General features: G+C 35.7%; 3 protein-coding genes and 1 non-coding gene across 5 annotated transcripts; 1 reads left to right on the forward strand and 3 right to left on the reverse strand.

Annotated features, from left to right (window-relative positions):
- Window positions 1-5: 5 nt before the first annotated feature.
- On the reverse strand, window positions 6-5,982 carry LOC125221731 (golgin candidate 4-like). Of its 2 annotated transcripts, XM_048123947.1 has the most exons (16): window positions 5,626-5,981; window positions 5,151-5,249; window positions 4,670-4,765; window positions 4,143-4,256; window positions 3,745-3,883; window positions 3,599-3,663; window positions 3,025-3,183; window positions 2,731-2,844; window positions 2,359-2,487; window positions 1,935-2,231; window positions 1,786-1,851; window positions 1,359-1,561; window positions 1,198-1,252; window positions 809-994; window positions 341-563; window positions 6-254 (listed from the first exon to the last, which is right to left on the reverse strand). In XM_048123947.1, the coding sequence occupies exons 1-16, from the start codon at window positions 5,848-5,850 to the stop codon at window positions 124-126; spliced, it is 2,301 nt and encodes a 766-aa protein (XP_047979904.1). In that variant the 5' UTR covers window positions 5,851-5,981; the 3' UTR covers window positions 6-123. The 2 variants fall into 2 exon arrangements, with proteins under 2 accessions (XP_047979904.1, XP_047979905.1); XM_048123948.1 differs by lacking the exon at window positions 2,731-2,844 and having other exon boundaries at window positions 5,626-5,982.
- Window positions 5,983-7,127: 1,145 nt separating this feature from the next.
- TRNAL-CAA lies at window positions 7,128-7,211 on the forward strand. Its single transcript has one exon. It is a non-coding gene; the product is annotated as a tRNA-Leu (tRNA).
- A 1,653-nt stretch (window positions 7,212-8,864) lies between these two features.
- Window positions 8,865-9,996, reverse strand: LOC125185433 (probable membrane-associated kinase regulator 6). Its single transcript, XM_048081963.1, has 2 exons — window positions 9,294-9,996; window positions 8,865-9,162 (listed from the first exon to the last, which is right to left on the reverse strand). Exons 1-2 carry the CDS (start codon window positions 9,910-9,912, stop codon window positions 9,155-9,157), a joined length of 627 nt encoding a protein of 208 aa, XP_047937920.1. The 5' UTR covers window positions 9,913-9,996; the 3' UTR covers window positions 8,865-9,154.
- Window positions 9,997-14,610: 4,614 nt separating this feature from the next.
- LOC125224404 (acidic endochitinase-like) lies at window positions 14,611-15,766 on the reverse strand. The gene has a single exon (XM_048127800.1). The coding sequence runs from the start codon at window positions 15,536-15,538 to the stop codon at window positions 14,657-14,659; it is 882 nt and encodes a 293-aa protein (XP_047983757.1). The 5' UTR covers window positions 15,539-15,766; the 3' UTR covers window positions 14,611-14,656.
- Between the last annotated feature and the right edge of the window lie 782 nt (window positions 15,767-16,548).

The following is a 16,548-nucleotide window of genomic DNA, read 5'->3' on the forward strand; positions in this document are numbered from 1 at the left end:
AGGGGTTGCAGAGTGAACAATGATGTGTTATGTTTCTGTATAGCGTTTATATACAATTCACGCAAATTGTAATATTCTTTAGCAAATCTATCTAAATATGTGCCATCTCGTCTACAAAAAGTTTCAAGTGTGTGTAGCTTTCTTCATACAGGGATTATTACAATGCACGTACATACACGCTCCAAAGGGCTGCTGCTTCTCTTTGTTTTCACAAGTTAGACAAAGAATCGAAAGAACATTTAGGCAGATCACGGCTGGAAAATTTTAGGCGGGTGGTAAATTTTGGGTATTTACAGTCGAACTTACATAAATAATCAGTATCTCGGTGGTAGTCTCGAACCTTGCAAACTGTTTTCTGATGAAGTGAGGGGAACTGTTGAAAATTCCGAATCTGAGAGTTCCCGTCCCAAGTTGCTGCGAGATAATGTGGGAACTTGGTTTGGGTTGAGGTAAGGGGGTGTGGTTCCTGTAGAGTTTTGATCTTGATTTGAATTATTGGCGGACTCCCTCTTTTCCCTTTCCGTCTCCGTGAGAAGAAAGTCCACCCACAAATCTGCAAATGACTGGAAGAGAGATTTTTCCAGTAATATTTAATAAAGAAACTATTATCAGAGATGGACAACGTCAGAAAACTGTCTATGTTCGCATATCAACTAGGTACATAAAGGGAAGAGATTACAAATTTGTGTGAACACGATTATCTTAGGCACATTAATTGATATGTGTGTGTATGAGTACATGCACAGGCATGCTTGACAGCTTGAGAAGGGGGGTGGGGGAGGGTGTAAACGCAGAGGATAAGAAAGACCTGGTCATCAGATGTCATAGATGATTGAGGTTCAGGGGCAACGCCGCCAAGGATGCCCCCAACAAGCCGACCTGGAAGGCCAAATACACCACGAACTACACTTTTGCCAGGCCCTTGCTGAGCGACACCGATTCTTTGTTTTTCTTCATCAGAAAATCCCAGCATGCGACACATTAGATCAAGAACCTGGAGAAGATCAATCAAATATAAATCAAGATTTATTTGACAGCAGTTTGCTTCTGTCTTAGCAGAAATACACCTCAACAAATAGGGGGACAAACTAGGAATTCTCGAGGGAATTTTAAAGCTATCATTGGGACAACTTTACTCTCTCACAGTGAGCCCCACTTAATATTTTGGAAAGCCAGGAGTTTATGAAGCAGACGCACCTCTTTACTGTGGTTTCTCTGGAAGTATGTAACAAGTAATTTGATTACAATGCGCCTGCAGATGACACCATCAGTTGTAACATTATATTATTACCACTTTTAAAGCTAGCGTTCCAGTAATAGAGCAAAAATCTAGTATCGAGCATCAATGAGAGTTTCACCTGTCGACAAGGAAATCGGAGTCCACAGACATCCTATTTAATCTTGTCATGCTTTGCTCAAGAGCTCTGCGGAGTTTTTCATTATCTTCCTCAAGCTTCTTAACTCTGTTCTTTCCTTCAGCAATCACAATATCAGCTTGTGAGAGCTTTCCCAAAAGTTCCTCCCTCTCCCTCTTTGATGCTTCTGCTAGTTGGTGTGCTTCCTGGAATCATATCAATGGAAGACTTGAGAATTTACAATGGCAGCCTGAATTATAAATCCAGAAAAGACTAGTGCATAAACATTTATTATAACTAAAAGTTAAAGCATTCCAGAAAATGGGTTTCAAACAGAAACACAAATGTTTTTTTTTCAGTTCAAGTCTAGATCTGGACTTGTAAACAGAAACACAAATGTTAATATTACAATAAAGCTAAGAAACTAAACCTTTAACTGCATGATAAGTCTAGCTGATTCCTCTTTTGTGACTGACAACTCTTCACCAAGACGTTCCTGGAAAACAGATATCCATAAAATATGAATCATGTATGATGTTCCCCTTACTCATATTCTATACCAATGAGAAAGAGCTTTACCTTAGCCTCAATTTCAGCATAATATTGCCCAAGAGCAGTTTGCAGATTTAGAACTTCCACATTCTTGGCATCTATTGTGTTGTAACAGTTACTCAATTTTCTATTAAGATCGTCTATAACTTCTTTGGCCTTCATAAGTTCACTATTGTTGGACAGTTTTACTTCTTCTTGTCTTGAGATTGCTTGTTTCAGAGCATTCTCCATACGTGAAATTTGAACCCTTTGTTGTTCATTGATTCCTCGCAGTTCCTCAATAATCTTACTGTCCTCATCCATTTTCTCTGATTCCTCGGATTCCTGCAAGTGGGTTAAGTCAGAGAGATTGTAGCAGAATTTTTTTATAACAAAATAACAATTTCATTAGTGGTACTAACGATCATTACTTATAATGGTCAGCCTATAGAGAAGTTGAAGATGGGAAAACCTTTTCCAACAAATGTTGCTTGAGACGAGTCAATTCGTGCAAGGCTTTGTCCTTTTGCATCCGTGCTTCCTTTAGGTCATTTTCTAATTTACGCAAAGACTTCTGCATTTTCTCATTCTCCAGCAATCCCTGCAGAGAGACTTTATTGGTTAGACTAAGGCACTGTAACTTGTACAGTTTAAAAATTACATGGATATCCATGTAAAGCCATATTGCATGAATATTCAACTATTCAACATGCATGAGTAAACTGCAACGTGTGGGATAAATGTTCATAAATAAGTGTTATTTGGATGAAAGATAACTGAGCATGGAAGCAATGAATCAATATACGAAAAAGGGATGTTCATCGGACAATACAATGCTGAATACCTCATTCATGCTACTTGAATGTTTATTTGAAAGATGCAAGCCATCAGGTTTCTCTTCGCGAACTGGAGAAGAACGAATTGCATTTAACGCAGTCTCACATTCTTCTTTTTCTTTCTACCATGAAAAATTGGTAAGGTTCAATGTCTGTGTGAAAATGCTTGTGAATGTGCACACAACCACACATATATAACTCTACTAAACAAAACCCACACACAAGGACAATTGAAAACACACATGAAGCATGCAAAACAATTACTGAAAAGAATTATTGGAAAACTGTAGGAAGATATAGACCTTAATATTTCTGTTATCTTCCTCCAAAGAAGCAATAATGTTTTTCAACTTCTCCACACTGTTGTTTGGTTCTCTTCTCTGCAACTCCATTTGTAACCTTCCTATCTCTGATATCTTCTGATTTAACTCGTCTTGTGTTCTGTTTATCTCTCTCAACATCTGAAATATATAAAGGAAAAAAGTAGAAATGGGTAAGATTACGATCTACAGGGCAGAAACAAGATAACCACAAAAGATTCCTAATGGAACATTTCTAATTACAGTGGAAAATTTCTAATTACTTATCCCATATTATCCAAAATCTAAAAATACATCTAATAATTTTGAAAATGTCGATAACTTTCATTAACAGTAATACATGATTAAGAAGTTTCAATTTTCCGTACATATCAAAGTCACACAAAAAAAACAATAATCAAACAGTACTTCTTGATCAAATCAAACACAATATTATACATAATATTATGAAGAGCATTCAAATAACTTCAAATATATTAACTTTGTCAACTATTTTAAGTGATGCCCGGTGCCCAGCTGCACCACAATAGCAGAAAAGGTAACTATAAACACTCACTTTATCTTTTTCATCTTTTAATGAGCTCAAGTCCTGCTGAAACGATCCATTCAACTTTTGCTCCTCTAGAAATAAAATAAATAACTCAATCAAATATTCAAAGATGCATTGCTCCAAAACAAGATCCTCCAGTAGTAGATGTGTACCTTGTAAACTCAGCTGGACACTTGCCAGCTTGCCACGTTCTTTATTAAGTTCCACTATCATTTGTTTCATTTGAGATTCATGAGTTGCTTGCATCGCGGTCAAGGATCTAATTTTGTCTTCCATTGCATCTGAGAGTTCCTACAAGGCAATAGAAAAACTTTCACTTGCTGCATTGATTTAGTGAAGAGCAACACATTACAATTCAACACTTCTAGAAACAACAAGAGACTCCAAATACAAAAGTCACAAGAAACTGGGAGTTATGAAGCAAGTGTAGTAGATTGGCACTAATTCCTAACATTGAGTACGAAACTCGGAGTTATGAAGCAAACAAATGCCAAGCATCAGAGAAAGGAAAGTAGCCTCCTTAACTGCAGAAAAAAAATGGTTCTCCTACCTTTGAATTGGATGAAGTTGTCCCATTATTTAATCCATCATGCTTTGCCACAATACCATTTCCACGACTTTTTGTTGCAGCTTTAAACCGATTAGGGGAAATATCACCATTACCCTGAGATGTTAAAGTAGGCAATCAAATAACAAACAATAGTCGAGTAAAAATTTCTCTCAAAGAAGTTCGATGGAAATTTACACAATCTAAGCTGTCGTCACATTGTCTTTCTTCACACAGCTCAACTCCTATAGCTAACTATATAGTATATATACACAAGGTAGGCAGTGTTTTTAGTATCCAGAACAGCTTTCAAAATGCCTACTTATCATATCAGCATTGGTTTTTATCTCCACGAGTAAAGGATATTTTCTAGACAGAAGCCGGACCAGACTTATTCAACTGAGCCAACGAGATCATAAATAATAACTGAACAAAAAAAGACATAAAAGCACAACCATGTCCGATTGGATCCAGATATTATGCTAAAATTCATAAACTGATATATGATCAGCTTCAAGTAGCCTCCTCACCTTAAGAACAGTTCTAGGTGTACCATGAGTAGCATTTGCACTAAGGAGATTCTGTTTTAGTGAGCCATTTTCTTCAGCCAATCTCAAAATCTGATCCTGCCAAGAACAAAATCAAGAAAATAAGAGTCAATCAAACTTTGAAAGCCCTGGACATAGCGACAAAAGAATCCAACCACTCATGACATACCTTGACTTATTATATGAGTTCATTTGCGAGAAAAGTGACAAGAAGTCTACTGAATTTTCTAATATCAGGATGTATGTGATAATAACAAGATCGATAGCAGGCTAAAACTGGCAACAACTCACTTTTATTATGACATTCAATAAAACTACAATTGATCCATCAATAACCATCAAACTTTTGACAGCAATAGCACATAATATCAGGCCCCTTCGTATGGAACTCTATAAATCTCTCAACAATACTTATCTAGAGAAATAAATTAGAAGATAATTTGATAGCAGAAGATGACTATACCTCTTTTTCCTTTAATAAAGCTGCATAATTAACTGATAGAGCCTTGATTTCTGACTCAGATTCCTGAAGCTTCTTAATTTTTGTTTTGTACAGCTCGATCTGATAAAATAGCGGACGCTTATTAGAAAAAGCATTTGTTCAGAACAAAGAAGCAGAATAGGAAAAAGAAGTCCAAGGTGCCCAAATAAATGACTTGTATCATTTGATCAAGACCAATGAGGACACTCCCTGCATCTTTCAGGACAACATAAATATGTTCAGATAAATAAAAAATTACTCATACCAAAAACTGACTGTGTTAGATAACATTGCTGCCCTTCACCATAAAGTCGTTATACTAAGCGCATGCATTGGTAACTTCAGGTGATAGAGAAACATCCTTATAGATGAAATTGAGAAGTAGATACACATTAACCATCACGAAAGCATCCAAAGTGAGATCAAACTAATAAATCACATATGAATCGATAGATACCTCGTGATTAGACGGGGAATCGAATCCATTGACGATCGGTGAATGAGTCGGTGCACTGGAAATGCGCGAAGCTCTCCGCTCCGAACCTGAACTGGCCTTGTCGGAATGATCGGCCGGCGGAGGAGTGTACATAGGAAGCTCTTCATCGTCGTCGTCATCGTGGACATCTAGTGCGATTTTACTCAGACTTTCCTTCAAATTCGCCACCGAGCTCCACATCGGCATCGAGATTTACGCGCCAAAATCTCGATTTCCCTCTTTCCCCTTCACCTAGATTTGGAATTTGGCAAAATTTGAGGAGAAAATTCTTAGGGGGGAATTTGACAGGATTGAATTGAATTTTCGATTTGATTTAAGGGGTTTTGAGGCACGCTGGTAGATCTGAGAGAGCGGAAATAAATAAATAAAAAAGTGTTATCTGACCTGGAATTTACACAGCTCTGTATTCGTCGGGTGATGTAATAAAATTATAAAATAGATAAGCGGGCCATATACTCTGCTGGGTTCATTTCTAGAATGGGCTTTCAATAAGGCCCGCTAAACAAGATCCAAGTTGACATGCTAAAGAAGTTCCAATTGACGCTAAATCGTTATTGTTGTTGTCGTTGTTTTATCGACCACCATTTTATCCACGTATTCAAGATCAAGTGTCACATTATTTCTATTTTACCGGAAAATAGACGGATGGATAGTTGCAAAATATTTATCTTTCATAATTTAATTTTCAGATGGATGGATAATTGCAAACTAAATCATTTTTCGTGATTTATTTATCAATTTACTATGTACACAAATGAGCCTTGCATTTTCTGACTGAAGATGTGCGCAGAGCGTGGAAGACAACAACCGACAGTGAAAATGTCAAAGTTCTAGGATCATTGCAGTTTTATGAGCGTGAGGTGGAGCAACATGGTTGTGTTTCTATATATCTTTGTTTTATCTAGTTAATTTATTCATAAAAATAAGCAATTATAAATTTATTGCTAATTTATAACTATAATTTGCTGTCTCCAAATTAAATCAGAAATTTAAATTTCCCAAACACATAAAACGTTCAATCTAAAAAGCATATCTAAATCACATACTAAATAAAAACTCCATGATTATACAAGAAGCTATGTGCAATTAAACCATTTAGTTAATAAATCAACCATCTCAAAATCAACAATGGTCACATTCTTCACTATCATAAAAAACAAACAGACTAACATTGGTGAAACTAGGTCATTGTATATTTGTATGATTATTATTTGTTGGAGAATTATCTTTTATAGTTTTGTATTTATAGAAATACCTCTTGTTTCTAGTTTAACACTTTAACCATCCCAAATTGAATATCTATCGGTTGCCGTTTTATCCTCCCAATAAAGTTGGTTGTATAGTTGCATCAAATAAACCTTAATAGGATTAAGAAGCATAGACTTTAAAATCAATTAGAAGCTTATTACTTACAAATAATTGAAATTGTTTCTATATATATGTAACAAGAAACAGAACAAAAGGTCAGGATGGCCGAGTGGTCTAAGGCGCCAGACTCAAGTTCTGGTCTTCGTGAGAGGGCGTGGGTTCAAATCCCACTTCTGACAATTATTATTTTTATTTAATTTAGTATGTTTTGCTACTACTAGAATCTTATTTTCCCAATCACAAAACATTCAACCAATTTCTTGAATGCTGACAGCACAGCATCATTACACAAATATTAAAACAGGAGCCACAATTTCCCCTAGCATGAAGATTTTCCATTATAAATCATCCTTTTGTTTGTGTGTGTGAGAGAGAGAGAGAAAGAGAGGAATATTAATAGTTTTACTCAACTCTCTCATGCATCCTTTTCACATCCTTGTTACAAAGCTGTTCACTTCATTTTGAACACTCTCATTTCTCTTTTGAAGAAAGGATGTTGATAAAGCATTGGACCTAACAATCAGCACCTTCATGTGCTGCATAACGGCAAAAGCAGGACTTCCTCTTTAATGTGTTGTCCTTTCAAGGCAAAAACAAAAGCTAAAAGCCGACTTCTCCGACATGCTTGATGCTACATATAGCGATGTTTCACACTGCTTTTCCCAAGGATGAACTCTTAAAAACTTGCATTCTTGTCCTGATTTTGTCTGTTCATCTATATTTACATGGATTTCTGTTATGTTTCCTTAACATAATAATCATCCTTTACCACAATTTATTTGCCTTTAAATTTCATTATTTGATCTAAAAACTGTTGACAACAATAATAACTTACCAGAAGTCTATGACTAGTTGATGTCTTACATGGTTTCAACCAATTCACAAGCCTCACTCTTTTCACATCATGTTCTTCTGGTGAGTTCAATTGGGAGTAACGCCAAATACACGTGGTTGGTCAAGAGTTAAGACAAGAATAGGAAGATGTCTTAAGGGGTTGGTCCCCCACAATCTTGGGATGGTATTGAGATGTGTTTGAAACATGAAGTTTTAGACGTTAGCGAATCAAGATTGCACTGTTTCACAAATAAAGGGAATGGATATGCAAACACAGAAAAAAGGGCAGATAGAAACAAGAATATGTTGTTGTTTTATGGTCTATCTCTAGCAGTATGTTGCCCCGATGGAGCCTCCATGTCCCCGGCTGTTCCCCAACAAAAGTGTTAGGTTTCGGTTGCTTGTACAATTTGAGATCCTTTAGTTCATGGTCCATACAATGTTCAAGCTTGACAGGAATTAGGCATCACCCCTGGAATTGATCATAGCAGGTTAATGCAAATAGTGGTATTTTGTTTGTTTTTGTTATGTTGATGATGTAATAGTGCTTCTTGTGGATATGTTGGCAATGAATCTTCTTGAGTAAATGTTTGGTGTTTTCTGATGATTGGTGAAGCTCTCCATACTGTTAAAAATGGGCAGCATCTGTTTGTTTTTGTAATAATAGGAACAGAGTCTTTAAGACAAATCTTTATCTGGTAGAGCTAATGTAATAGTATGTGATAATGTCTTTTATTGTAAAGGATCAAATTCCAAATAGTTGTGGACCAAGCATCAATTTTGTTTTGAAACACCTCAAAAAATTAATAAATAATTTACCAATAAGGAACAAAAAAGGGAGAAAGGGGATCATGTGAGGCCCCCTGTGTAACCTCATCCTAACAAAATCTAGCATCTTGCTAACAAGATGCCAAAGATATCTTCTTCTGCAACAACGAACCTGTTTGGTTTCTTTCTCCGATGAATCATTCATCACAACGAACAGATGAAACAACAGAGGCAAAAATTAATCATTAATATGATCATCAAATAAGTGTCTACATGCCTGTTTTTCTCCATGACAGATAGCATCATATGTACAGTGTAGAGAAATTTTCATTTTACAACACAAGGATTGACAGATTGCACAATGCCCTGAGTGGAATTCCAAAAATTGACACACCCTTTTCTTTTTTCCTACTAAAGATAGAAAAAAAAAACTAAATAATACACCATGAGGCTAAAGGAAAAGGGCTGAATTTCTTGAGTTTGATTCCTAATTTCTTCTCTGTGCAGATGACATTTCCCTCTACTTTTCTGAAATTTTTGAAAATATACAAATCATTTGTCCTGTTCAAGACTATAAGAACTTCTACATTAAAAAAAAAAAAAAAAAAAAAAAAAAAACCAAGAAACTAAATATCAGTTGGACTTAATAGCTCAACTACCTATTGATCTTTTACAGTAGAGAATTGCTTCGTGGATGGAGCTTTCATCGCCGCACCAAGCACTACTAGCACGAGATGGGATCAAATTAGGCGAGGCTTGTGGGGAAGCGGCCCAACTCCTTGCCTTCATGAGAGCAGGGGCATAGCTAGGCCTTGGTGATGCCTGCAGAGAGTTAGTCCACCTCTCAACCTCACAAACCTTTCTCTCGAGATCATCGACTCTACTGTTGTTCCTCGAGCTTTTGTACAATGGCCTAATGAATCCAAAACACTTGTGCAAGATCCTCTTTGATGATCTCCTCCATTTCGCAACCAAGCAAGACTGCTTCTTGACTCCATGATCAAACTTACACGAGGAGAGAGGCGACGCAGGGACATGATCCGGAGTTTTTTCCAAGGCGTAGCCCGGCATGAGCTGCCCATCTGCAAATATTTCATCAGCATGAACAAGGGAAGCTTGGAAAGCTGTGAAAGAAACATCAAAGTTGAAGTTTTGATCTTTTTCACATGGTTTTTGGGGTGTGGTGATCTCAGCTAGGACATCAAGAGAGTGTTGTTTTTTGTCTACTAACCAACTGTATGAAAAACTCTCTGTGGCTAATGGCTTGGAGTTTTCCATGGTGAAATGGGAACTTATTTACCAAGAGTTTTGGGAAGAGGAATGGAGAAAGTAGTGGTTTTTAAACTATAATTTTTGAGTGGAAAAATGTGGGAATTCTTAATATTGGAAACTTTGCACCTATGGTATTTTATATACTATATGGGGAATGAATGGATTTTTCATCAACAACACATGGCTTGTCACAAATCAGTGTAACACTAGTTTGGTAAATTGCAATTTTGATTATCTAACATGTTTGAAGAATATATCAATGTTTGAACATACTTTCTTGATTTCTCCCTCATCTATACCATATGTTGTTGCTTTTGAGAATAATTGTTTGGCCCTCTAGCTTCTCGTTTTCCCTTTTTTTTGTTCTCTTTAACTTAGATGTTTGAGTTTCGTCCAACTAATTTTTATTTCTTGTCTCCTCGGTGTAGATGGAATTTTCTCAAGAAATGCAATTATGCAACCGTGCACGTAATATTCAATTCTCGACAAAGATTTTGGATTAGATGCTCCACTTTCATGTTCCCCATTCTTTTTAGTTTTTAGGTTAATTACCTCAAAAAATCAATGATATTTTGTCAAATTTCGTTTCTCGCACCTTTAAAATTTTAAATAATAAATCACATAGTTTCAAAACTTTCTCAATTATCCCATGATAATTTTGTTGATACAAAATCGATGCTAAATGGTGCACGCATGTAAAATTTTGGTGTTGTCAACGAATATGGACATAAATGTGTATTAATATGACAATATGGGACTAATCAACATTGTTTTGAGCTTAAAAAACATAAAATTATAGCAACACAAATTTGGTCAAATGGCTCAATTGAGAATTTTTGAGACTTCAGAATTTGTTATTCAAATTTTGTACGTTCGTGAGACAAATTGTTCAAATTTCGTGATTTTATAGGTTACCTCTAATCTAATTAATTAGTAGTAGGAGTATTAGGTTTTCTGAAAGTGGTCCGCAACGAACAAAATCACGCAATTAAGTCATTTCGAAAGATTTTTTTTTTTTCTTTTCACATGAGTTTGTCCTAAAGAACATATATAAAGCTTATGATATGACTGAAAGAGGCAACCTTAGTGAGTGGACCATAGAAAGCATGTGTTGGATGTAATTAACAATATAAAGTGGTTGCAGTGTAAAAATATAGTAGGAGTATATAAGTCTGTCGAATTAATGCATTTGGAATAGATAGAGAACAACCTGAAAAATGATAATCGTTACAACTTACAATAACAAGCCTGAAGGCCTAAAATTGATTGTAAACACGTATGGGTCCTCGAAAAAATATCATAATCTCAACAAAATAATTAAACAGTAGTACTCCCCAAACTTATTACACATATACGTCAATTTATTTTCAACTTCTACCACTAGGACCCATCACTAAACACTAATAATAATATGGATCTCACTATCCACTAACACTATTTTAACTATCTTTCTTTTCATCTCTCTTACTTTACCAATTATACATTAATTTCCGTGTCATCCCAAATGTCCTTATTTTTTTTTTAACGGAGAAAGTACTTGATTTTTGTCACTAGTATATTATACCGTAAGGACAAACTCATTATTAGGTCCGTGAACTTTGTCAAAGTATCATTTTAGGTCCGTGAACTTTGAAAATATCATTTCAGGTCCATCAACTATGGGTTAATATCATTTGAAGTACTCCCTCCGTCCGTGAATAGGAGTCCCGTTTTTTCCATTTTAGTCCGTCCGCGAATAAGAGTCCCGGTTCACTTTTACCATAAATGGTAATAAGGTTCCACCTTCCACTAACTCACTCCACTCGCATTTCATTTAAAACTAATATTTACAAGTGGGACCCCTATTCCACTAACTATTTTCCATCTACTTTTCTTAACATTTCTTAAAACCCGTGCCATTGGGACTCTTAATGGTGGACGGAGGGAGTACTTTTTTACTATTTCCAAATTTTTCTGGACGAAAATACCCTCGATACCTTAAAGGGTATATTTTTAATAAACTTATCATATACTCATATTTTTTATAAATCTCTTTACAATATATTTTTGATGAATTTTCTAAATATAATTTGACCTTCAATATTATCACTTAATTATGTAACATGCAAGTAAAATTGCTTCTTCAATTTTTTATATTAAAGAATTTTAAAATTGAATAAAGAATTTTTTTTTAATAATAAAAAATTTAATAAGGATCTTTTCTTGCATGTCACAAAATTAAGTGATAATATTGAAGGTCAAATTATATTTAGAAAATTCATTAAAAATATATAGTAAAGATATTTATAAAAAATATGAGTATAGGATAAGTTTATTAAAAATATATACCCTTTAAGGTATCAAGGGTATTTTTGTCCAGAAAAAATTAGAAATAGTAAAAAAGTACTTCAAATAATATTAACTCATAGTTGATGAACCTGAAATGATATTTTCAAAGTTCACAGACCTAAAATGATATTTTGGCAAAATTCGTGGAAAAAAAAGATGTTCCCTGATTCAGTATTTATTTTTCAGAAGGATAGTTGCCAGCTGAATAAGGCATGGACCATGCTTGAGACAGTGACATTCACCGTCTTCAAACATTTAAACAAGCTTTTGATATCCATCACAAAACTTACGCTGGTACACGTCATATATAAGTGATGCTAATTGATATTCTTATATAAACATGTAGTACTGTATATCTTTCGCTGGCATGTCCACTCTTGAAATTCGATGATAAATTATTTATATTGTGATTTATAAATGATAATAGCATATACTAGTATATATTCTTTTAATATTAATTAATTTGACCAATTTAAATCAGTGATGTCATTCAAATGTTATTAATCTCAAGCGCTATGCTCATTTCAATTTTAGTTCTATATGAAAAGAATATAAATACATTTTGTAAAAAATTTTATTTGATTATATGCAAAGAGTTAATGTGAACTTGAATTTTAAAAATGACCCTTGTGAGAGCAAATCAATATCTTCTACTATAGTACTTTAAAATAAATGATGATAAAGCGTAACTCAGTGGATAAGACGATTTCCATCTAAAGTCACCGTAGGATAGATATGAAACAATTATTGATCCTCTTAAAGAAAACCTTTTTAGAGCATATTAAGGCCGAGGGGTGGGCTGAGGGCACCGGACTTAAAATGGTTGTGTGAAATTTTAACTAAGTTTTATAGCACCATCACCATAAGTTGGGTTTTGAACAAGATAGTATCATTTTTGGGTTTACACTAAAACAAATCTAAATTACTTTTTCAAATTTTGTCGATATAAGAAGTGAGTAGAGAATATACTTTTAAGTTTGAGTTTGATGTATATAGTTGAAAATTAAAGCACTATTTAATTTAACATTTAACACTAAAATAAGCTTGAATTTTGTGTAAATAGTTGGAGATACTCTAAGTTCGGATTCATTTTATTTTGTATGCTATTGCTTTAAGTTCTACTAAAACGAATAAAATCTAGCATCCACGACGATTTTTTTTAGTTGGAATCGACGCACATAGACTGCCAATACTTGTGATTGTTCTGTTGTATTCACTAGATTGACAAATTTATCAAAAATTAAACTAGTGTATATAAAAAGAACAAAAGTAGCAGACAAGTATCCCAATATGTGGGGACGTAACGCAAAGGAGAGCCAAAAAAGTTTAAATATACAAGACAAAAAGTAAAAAAAAAAAATTGGACATGTGGTAGAGATCCCAAATTTTGATTTTCACCAACATAAACTAAAGGCTGTGTGCTCATTTCCCTAATTATTTTCCAGACATTTGTGCCTTTTAATGATGTCGACTTTAAGATTTTTCATTTCTTTTAGGTATACAAATTTGCATTCTGAAGTAAGCAAGCAATGTTAGTGCATGGATTCACTTTATCAAAATGGTCAAATGGAGACACTTTTTTAGTGTTTGCTTTGTCACCCTTTTGTTAGTTTCTCCAACTATGAAATGATATAGAAGTGGTAAAATGGCATATTCTTGATCGAATTTCACTTATGCTATATTCACCTTTCAATAATGTGAAAGTCTACTTGCACAATATTTGGAAAAGTAGGGGTCGATTAGACATAAATGAGATCTTATGTCTAATGGTGTTCAACTGTTCAAGCTGCCAGTCCAATCACAAATGGAGTAATTTATTTTTCATTTTTATAAAATTATCGTTCATCCACACATTGTCAGCTTATTTACAATTTGACCAGACCTATGATCTATCCAACTCACAAATACATTGGGGCAAAAGGTTGAATGGGCAAGGGCCCGATGAGGTAAATCAGGTACTTAACGGCCCGTTAAGGGGAAGGTTAGCTGTCCATGAATACATTATTACGTAATCAACTCATATGTTCATACTGCAATCTACATCTACAACCATCAAGCAGCCAAAATATTACAAAAAATGAAATTATAGTAACAAACCAACATGGTCGAATCAAAATAAAATACTCTAGTTACAAGTTGAGAAAGAAAATTTAGATAAATACAACAGCAAAGTTCATGTAATTATTAGTCGCAACCCCGAATCAAAAATCTTGAATCTGCCACTGATATATACCCCATATTACTTCATGATTTACGAAAGAAGGTGATATTCTTGATCTTGATGTGCATAATGTGTACGTTCTATTCTGTTTCAGACGCTTTTGTTTTCCGAAAATATATTAAATTCACATGATAAAACACACACACACACACACAGATCTGAGTCTCCTTTTATTACATGAAAAACAGAGGTTTCAAATATCTAAACATAGCTTTTAATGGCAGAGCTGTAGCCAGTTTGATCATCATAGTATTTAGACCACAGCATAACACCTCCATACTTGCTAGAGCCCTTGATTGCAGGGAGCACCTTCGCTTTCAGATCCGCCACCGGAATGAAGCCACTCCCAGCTGCAGCCGGTGCAGCCGGCAGCCCCAAGAATATCTTCGTTGCATGGACAGACGAAGTCCAAACCTTCCATGATCCCACAAGATCACCACTGTACTGGCAGGGTGGATTGTTGTAGAACTGCACCCACACGCAGTCGAATAAACCCGTCTGCAAGGCTCCCCCGACCCAAGCATCCGGGTACGGGCACTGAGGAGCAGCGGTCAAGTAGACCTTCTTCTTGCTCCCCTTTCCGTGGCTGTAAAGTGCCCGTGCCAGCTCATCCCAGTGGTGGCTCGTCCCGCCCTCAATGTCAAAGTCCACCCCATCCAGGACAGCGGGACCTAGTGGGCGGGAGGGTGAGCTCCCGCCCAGGAAGTTGTCCCATAGGTAGGAGGCGAGCTGGGTCGCCTCCTGGGAGGAGGTGAGGGTGTATCCGCCTGCGCCTCCTCCTATGGAGAGGAGCACTTTGACGCCCATCCTCTGGCACGAGGTGATGTTGGAGGTGAGCACGGTGCAGCTGCCTTGGGTGTAGGGGTCGCAGTGGCCGGCTAGGTTGAGCATCGGCTTCTGGTTGTTGCCGAAGGAGGAGAGGAAGGCTATGATCACGTATTCGAAGTTGCCTTTGGCACATGTGGCAGCTAGTGTGCCTTCGTTCCCGTTCTGCCCCCAGTATATTGAAATTCCTCCGGCTTCGGATCCCACCACTAGCACCACCAGCACCAATAATAGTGAAACGGATTTCTTGAAATCCATAATTTACTAAAGAAAACAATGTGTTGTTTGTGAAATGAGATTAGCTTTTGCTGCATTTTATAGGCATTTTTTCGTGGAGTCAATTTTGTGAGAGATTATTAATGTTGCTATATCGATGAACGTAGATGAACGGTGAGACTGTGGTTGCTGACATGAATTGTGACTGTATCTGTGTTGTCTGTTTTAAGTTTTGACAATATATGTTTGTGCATGTATTTCAGGTTTTTGTCTGCTCTCTGTCAACCTATTCTGGAAGTTCAATCAAATCTTCGACTATAGTTTTGGCAGTTATCAAAGATTAATCCTTTTTTTTTATCTAATATTGGCAGATTATGTATTGTCTGTTGCGGAGACGACATTTATAAACTCCCACTTCACATGGGTAGTATTTCAGTGCTAAACCAGTTTACATATATAAACTATTATACTCAACGTTAGCATGAAACTCAGCGTAAATTGGTGTGGAAGTTCAGTATCTGACTGCGTTTTGCGTTACATTTTGCGTTCATGGCCAATTTTAGTGTTTGTGTTTCTGAATTTGCATGTTTGAACATGCTTTACAAGAATGAGTTTGATGACTATCTGAAATAACCTATCATAGCCATAATTTCCATTCTTGAACACATGAAAGATAACATAGTTGCTGTATAAACTAGATTAAGTGAAACTGTAGCTGCTGACATAAATTGTGACTGTTTTGTCTCTGTCTGTTTTCTAGCTTTCACAATAGATGTTTATGTGTTTGTCTGTTTTCTGTCAACCTATTATGGAAGTTGCATTCCCAGATGCAAATCTTTGCCTAGAGTTTTGGCAATAACTAAAAGCTAAAAGTTTTATGAGTCCGTAAGATTGTGCAGACAATATTTATATCCTAGAACTTGATTTGTGAGCTACCACAGTTCACATGAGTAGTACTCCATTTCAGTGCTATTCTCTGATAAACAACTAATAAATCTACTGCATTATCTGTTCACAATTAGGAGAAAAGTAAGGTTTATAAGATGAATGTT

Source organism: Salvia hispanica, chromosome 4 (assembly GCF_023119035.1).
Source record: "Salvia hispanica cultivar TCC Black 2014 chromosome 4, UniMelb_Shisp_WGS_1.0, whole genome shotgun sequence".
Classification (NCBI taxonomy): Eukaryota; Viridiplantae; Streptophyta; class Magnoliopsida; order Lamiales; family Lamiaceae; genus Salvia; species Salvia hispanica.

Excerpts from the sequence above, each read along its gene's own strand:
- LOC125221731 (XM_048123947.1), bottom strand. The coding sequence starts at position 5,850 with ATGCCGATGTGGAGCTCGGTGGCGAATTTGAAGGAAAGTCTGAGTAAA. Across the intron at positions 4,257-4,669 it reads CACCTAGAACTGTTCTTAAG|GGTAATGGTGATATTTCCCC; the intron begins GTGAGGAGGCTA and ends TTAACATCTCAG. Across the intron at positions 255-340 it reads ATCAGAAAACAGTTTGCAAG|CCGTGATCTGCCTAAATGTT; the intron begins GTTCGAGACTAC and ends AAAATTTTCCAG.
- LOC125185433 (XM_048081963.1), bottom strand. The coding sequence starts at position 9,912 with ATGGAAAACTCCAAGCCATTAGCCACAGAGAGTTTTTCATACAGTTGG.
- LOC125224404 (XM_048127800.1), bottom strand. The coding sequence starts at position 15,538 with ATGGATTTCAAGAAATCCGTTTCACTATTATTGGTGCTGGTGGTGCTA.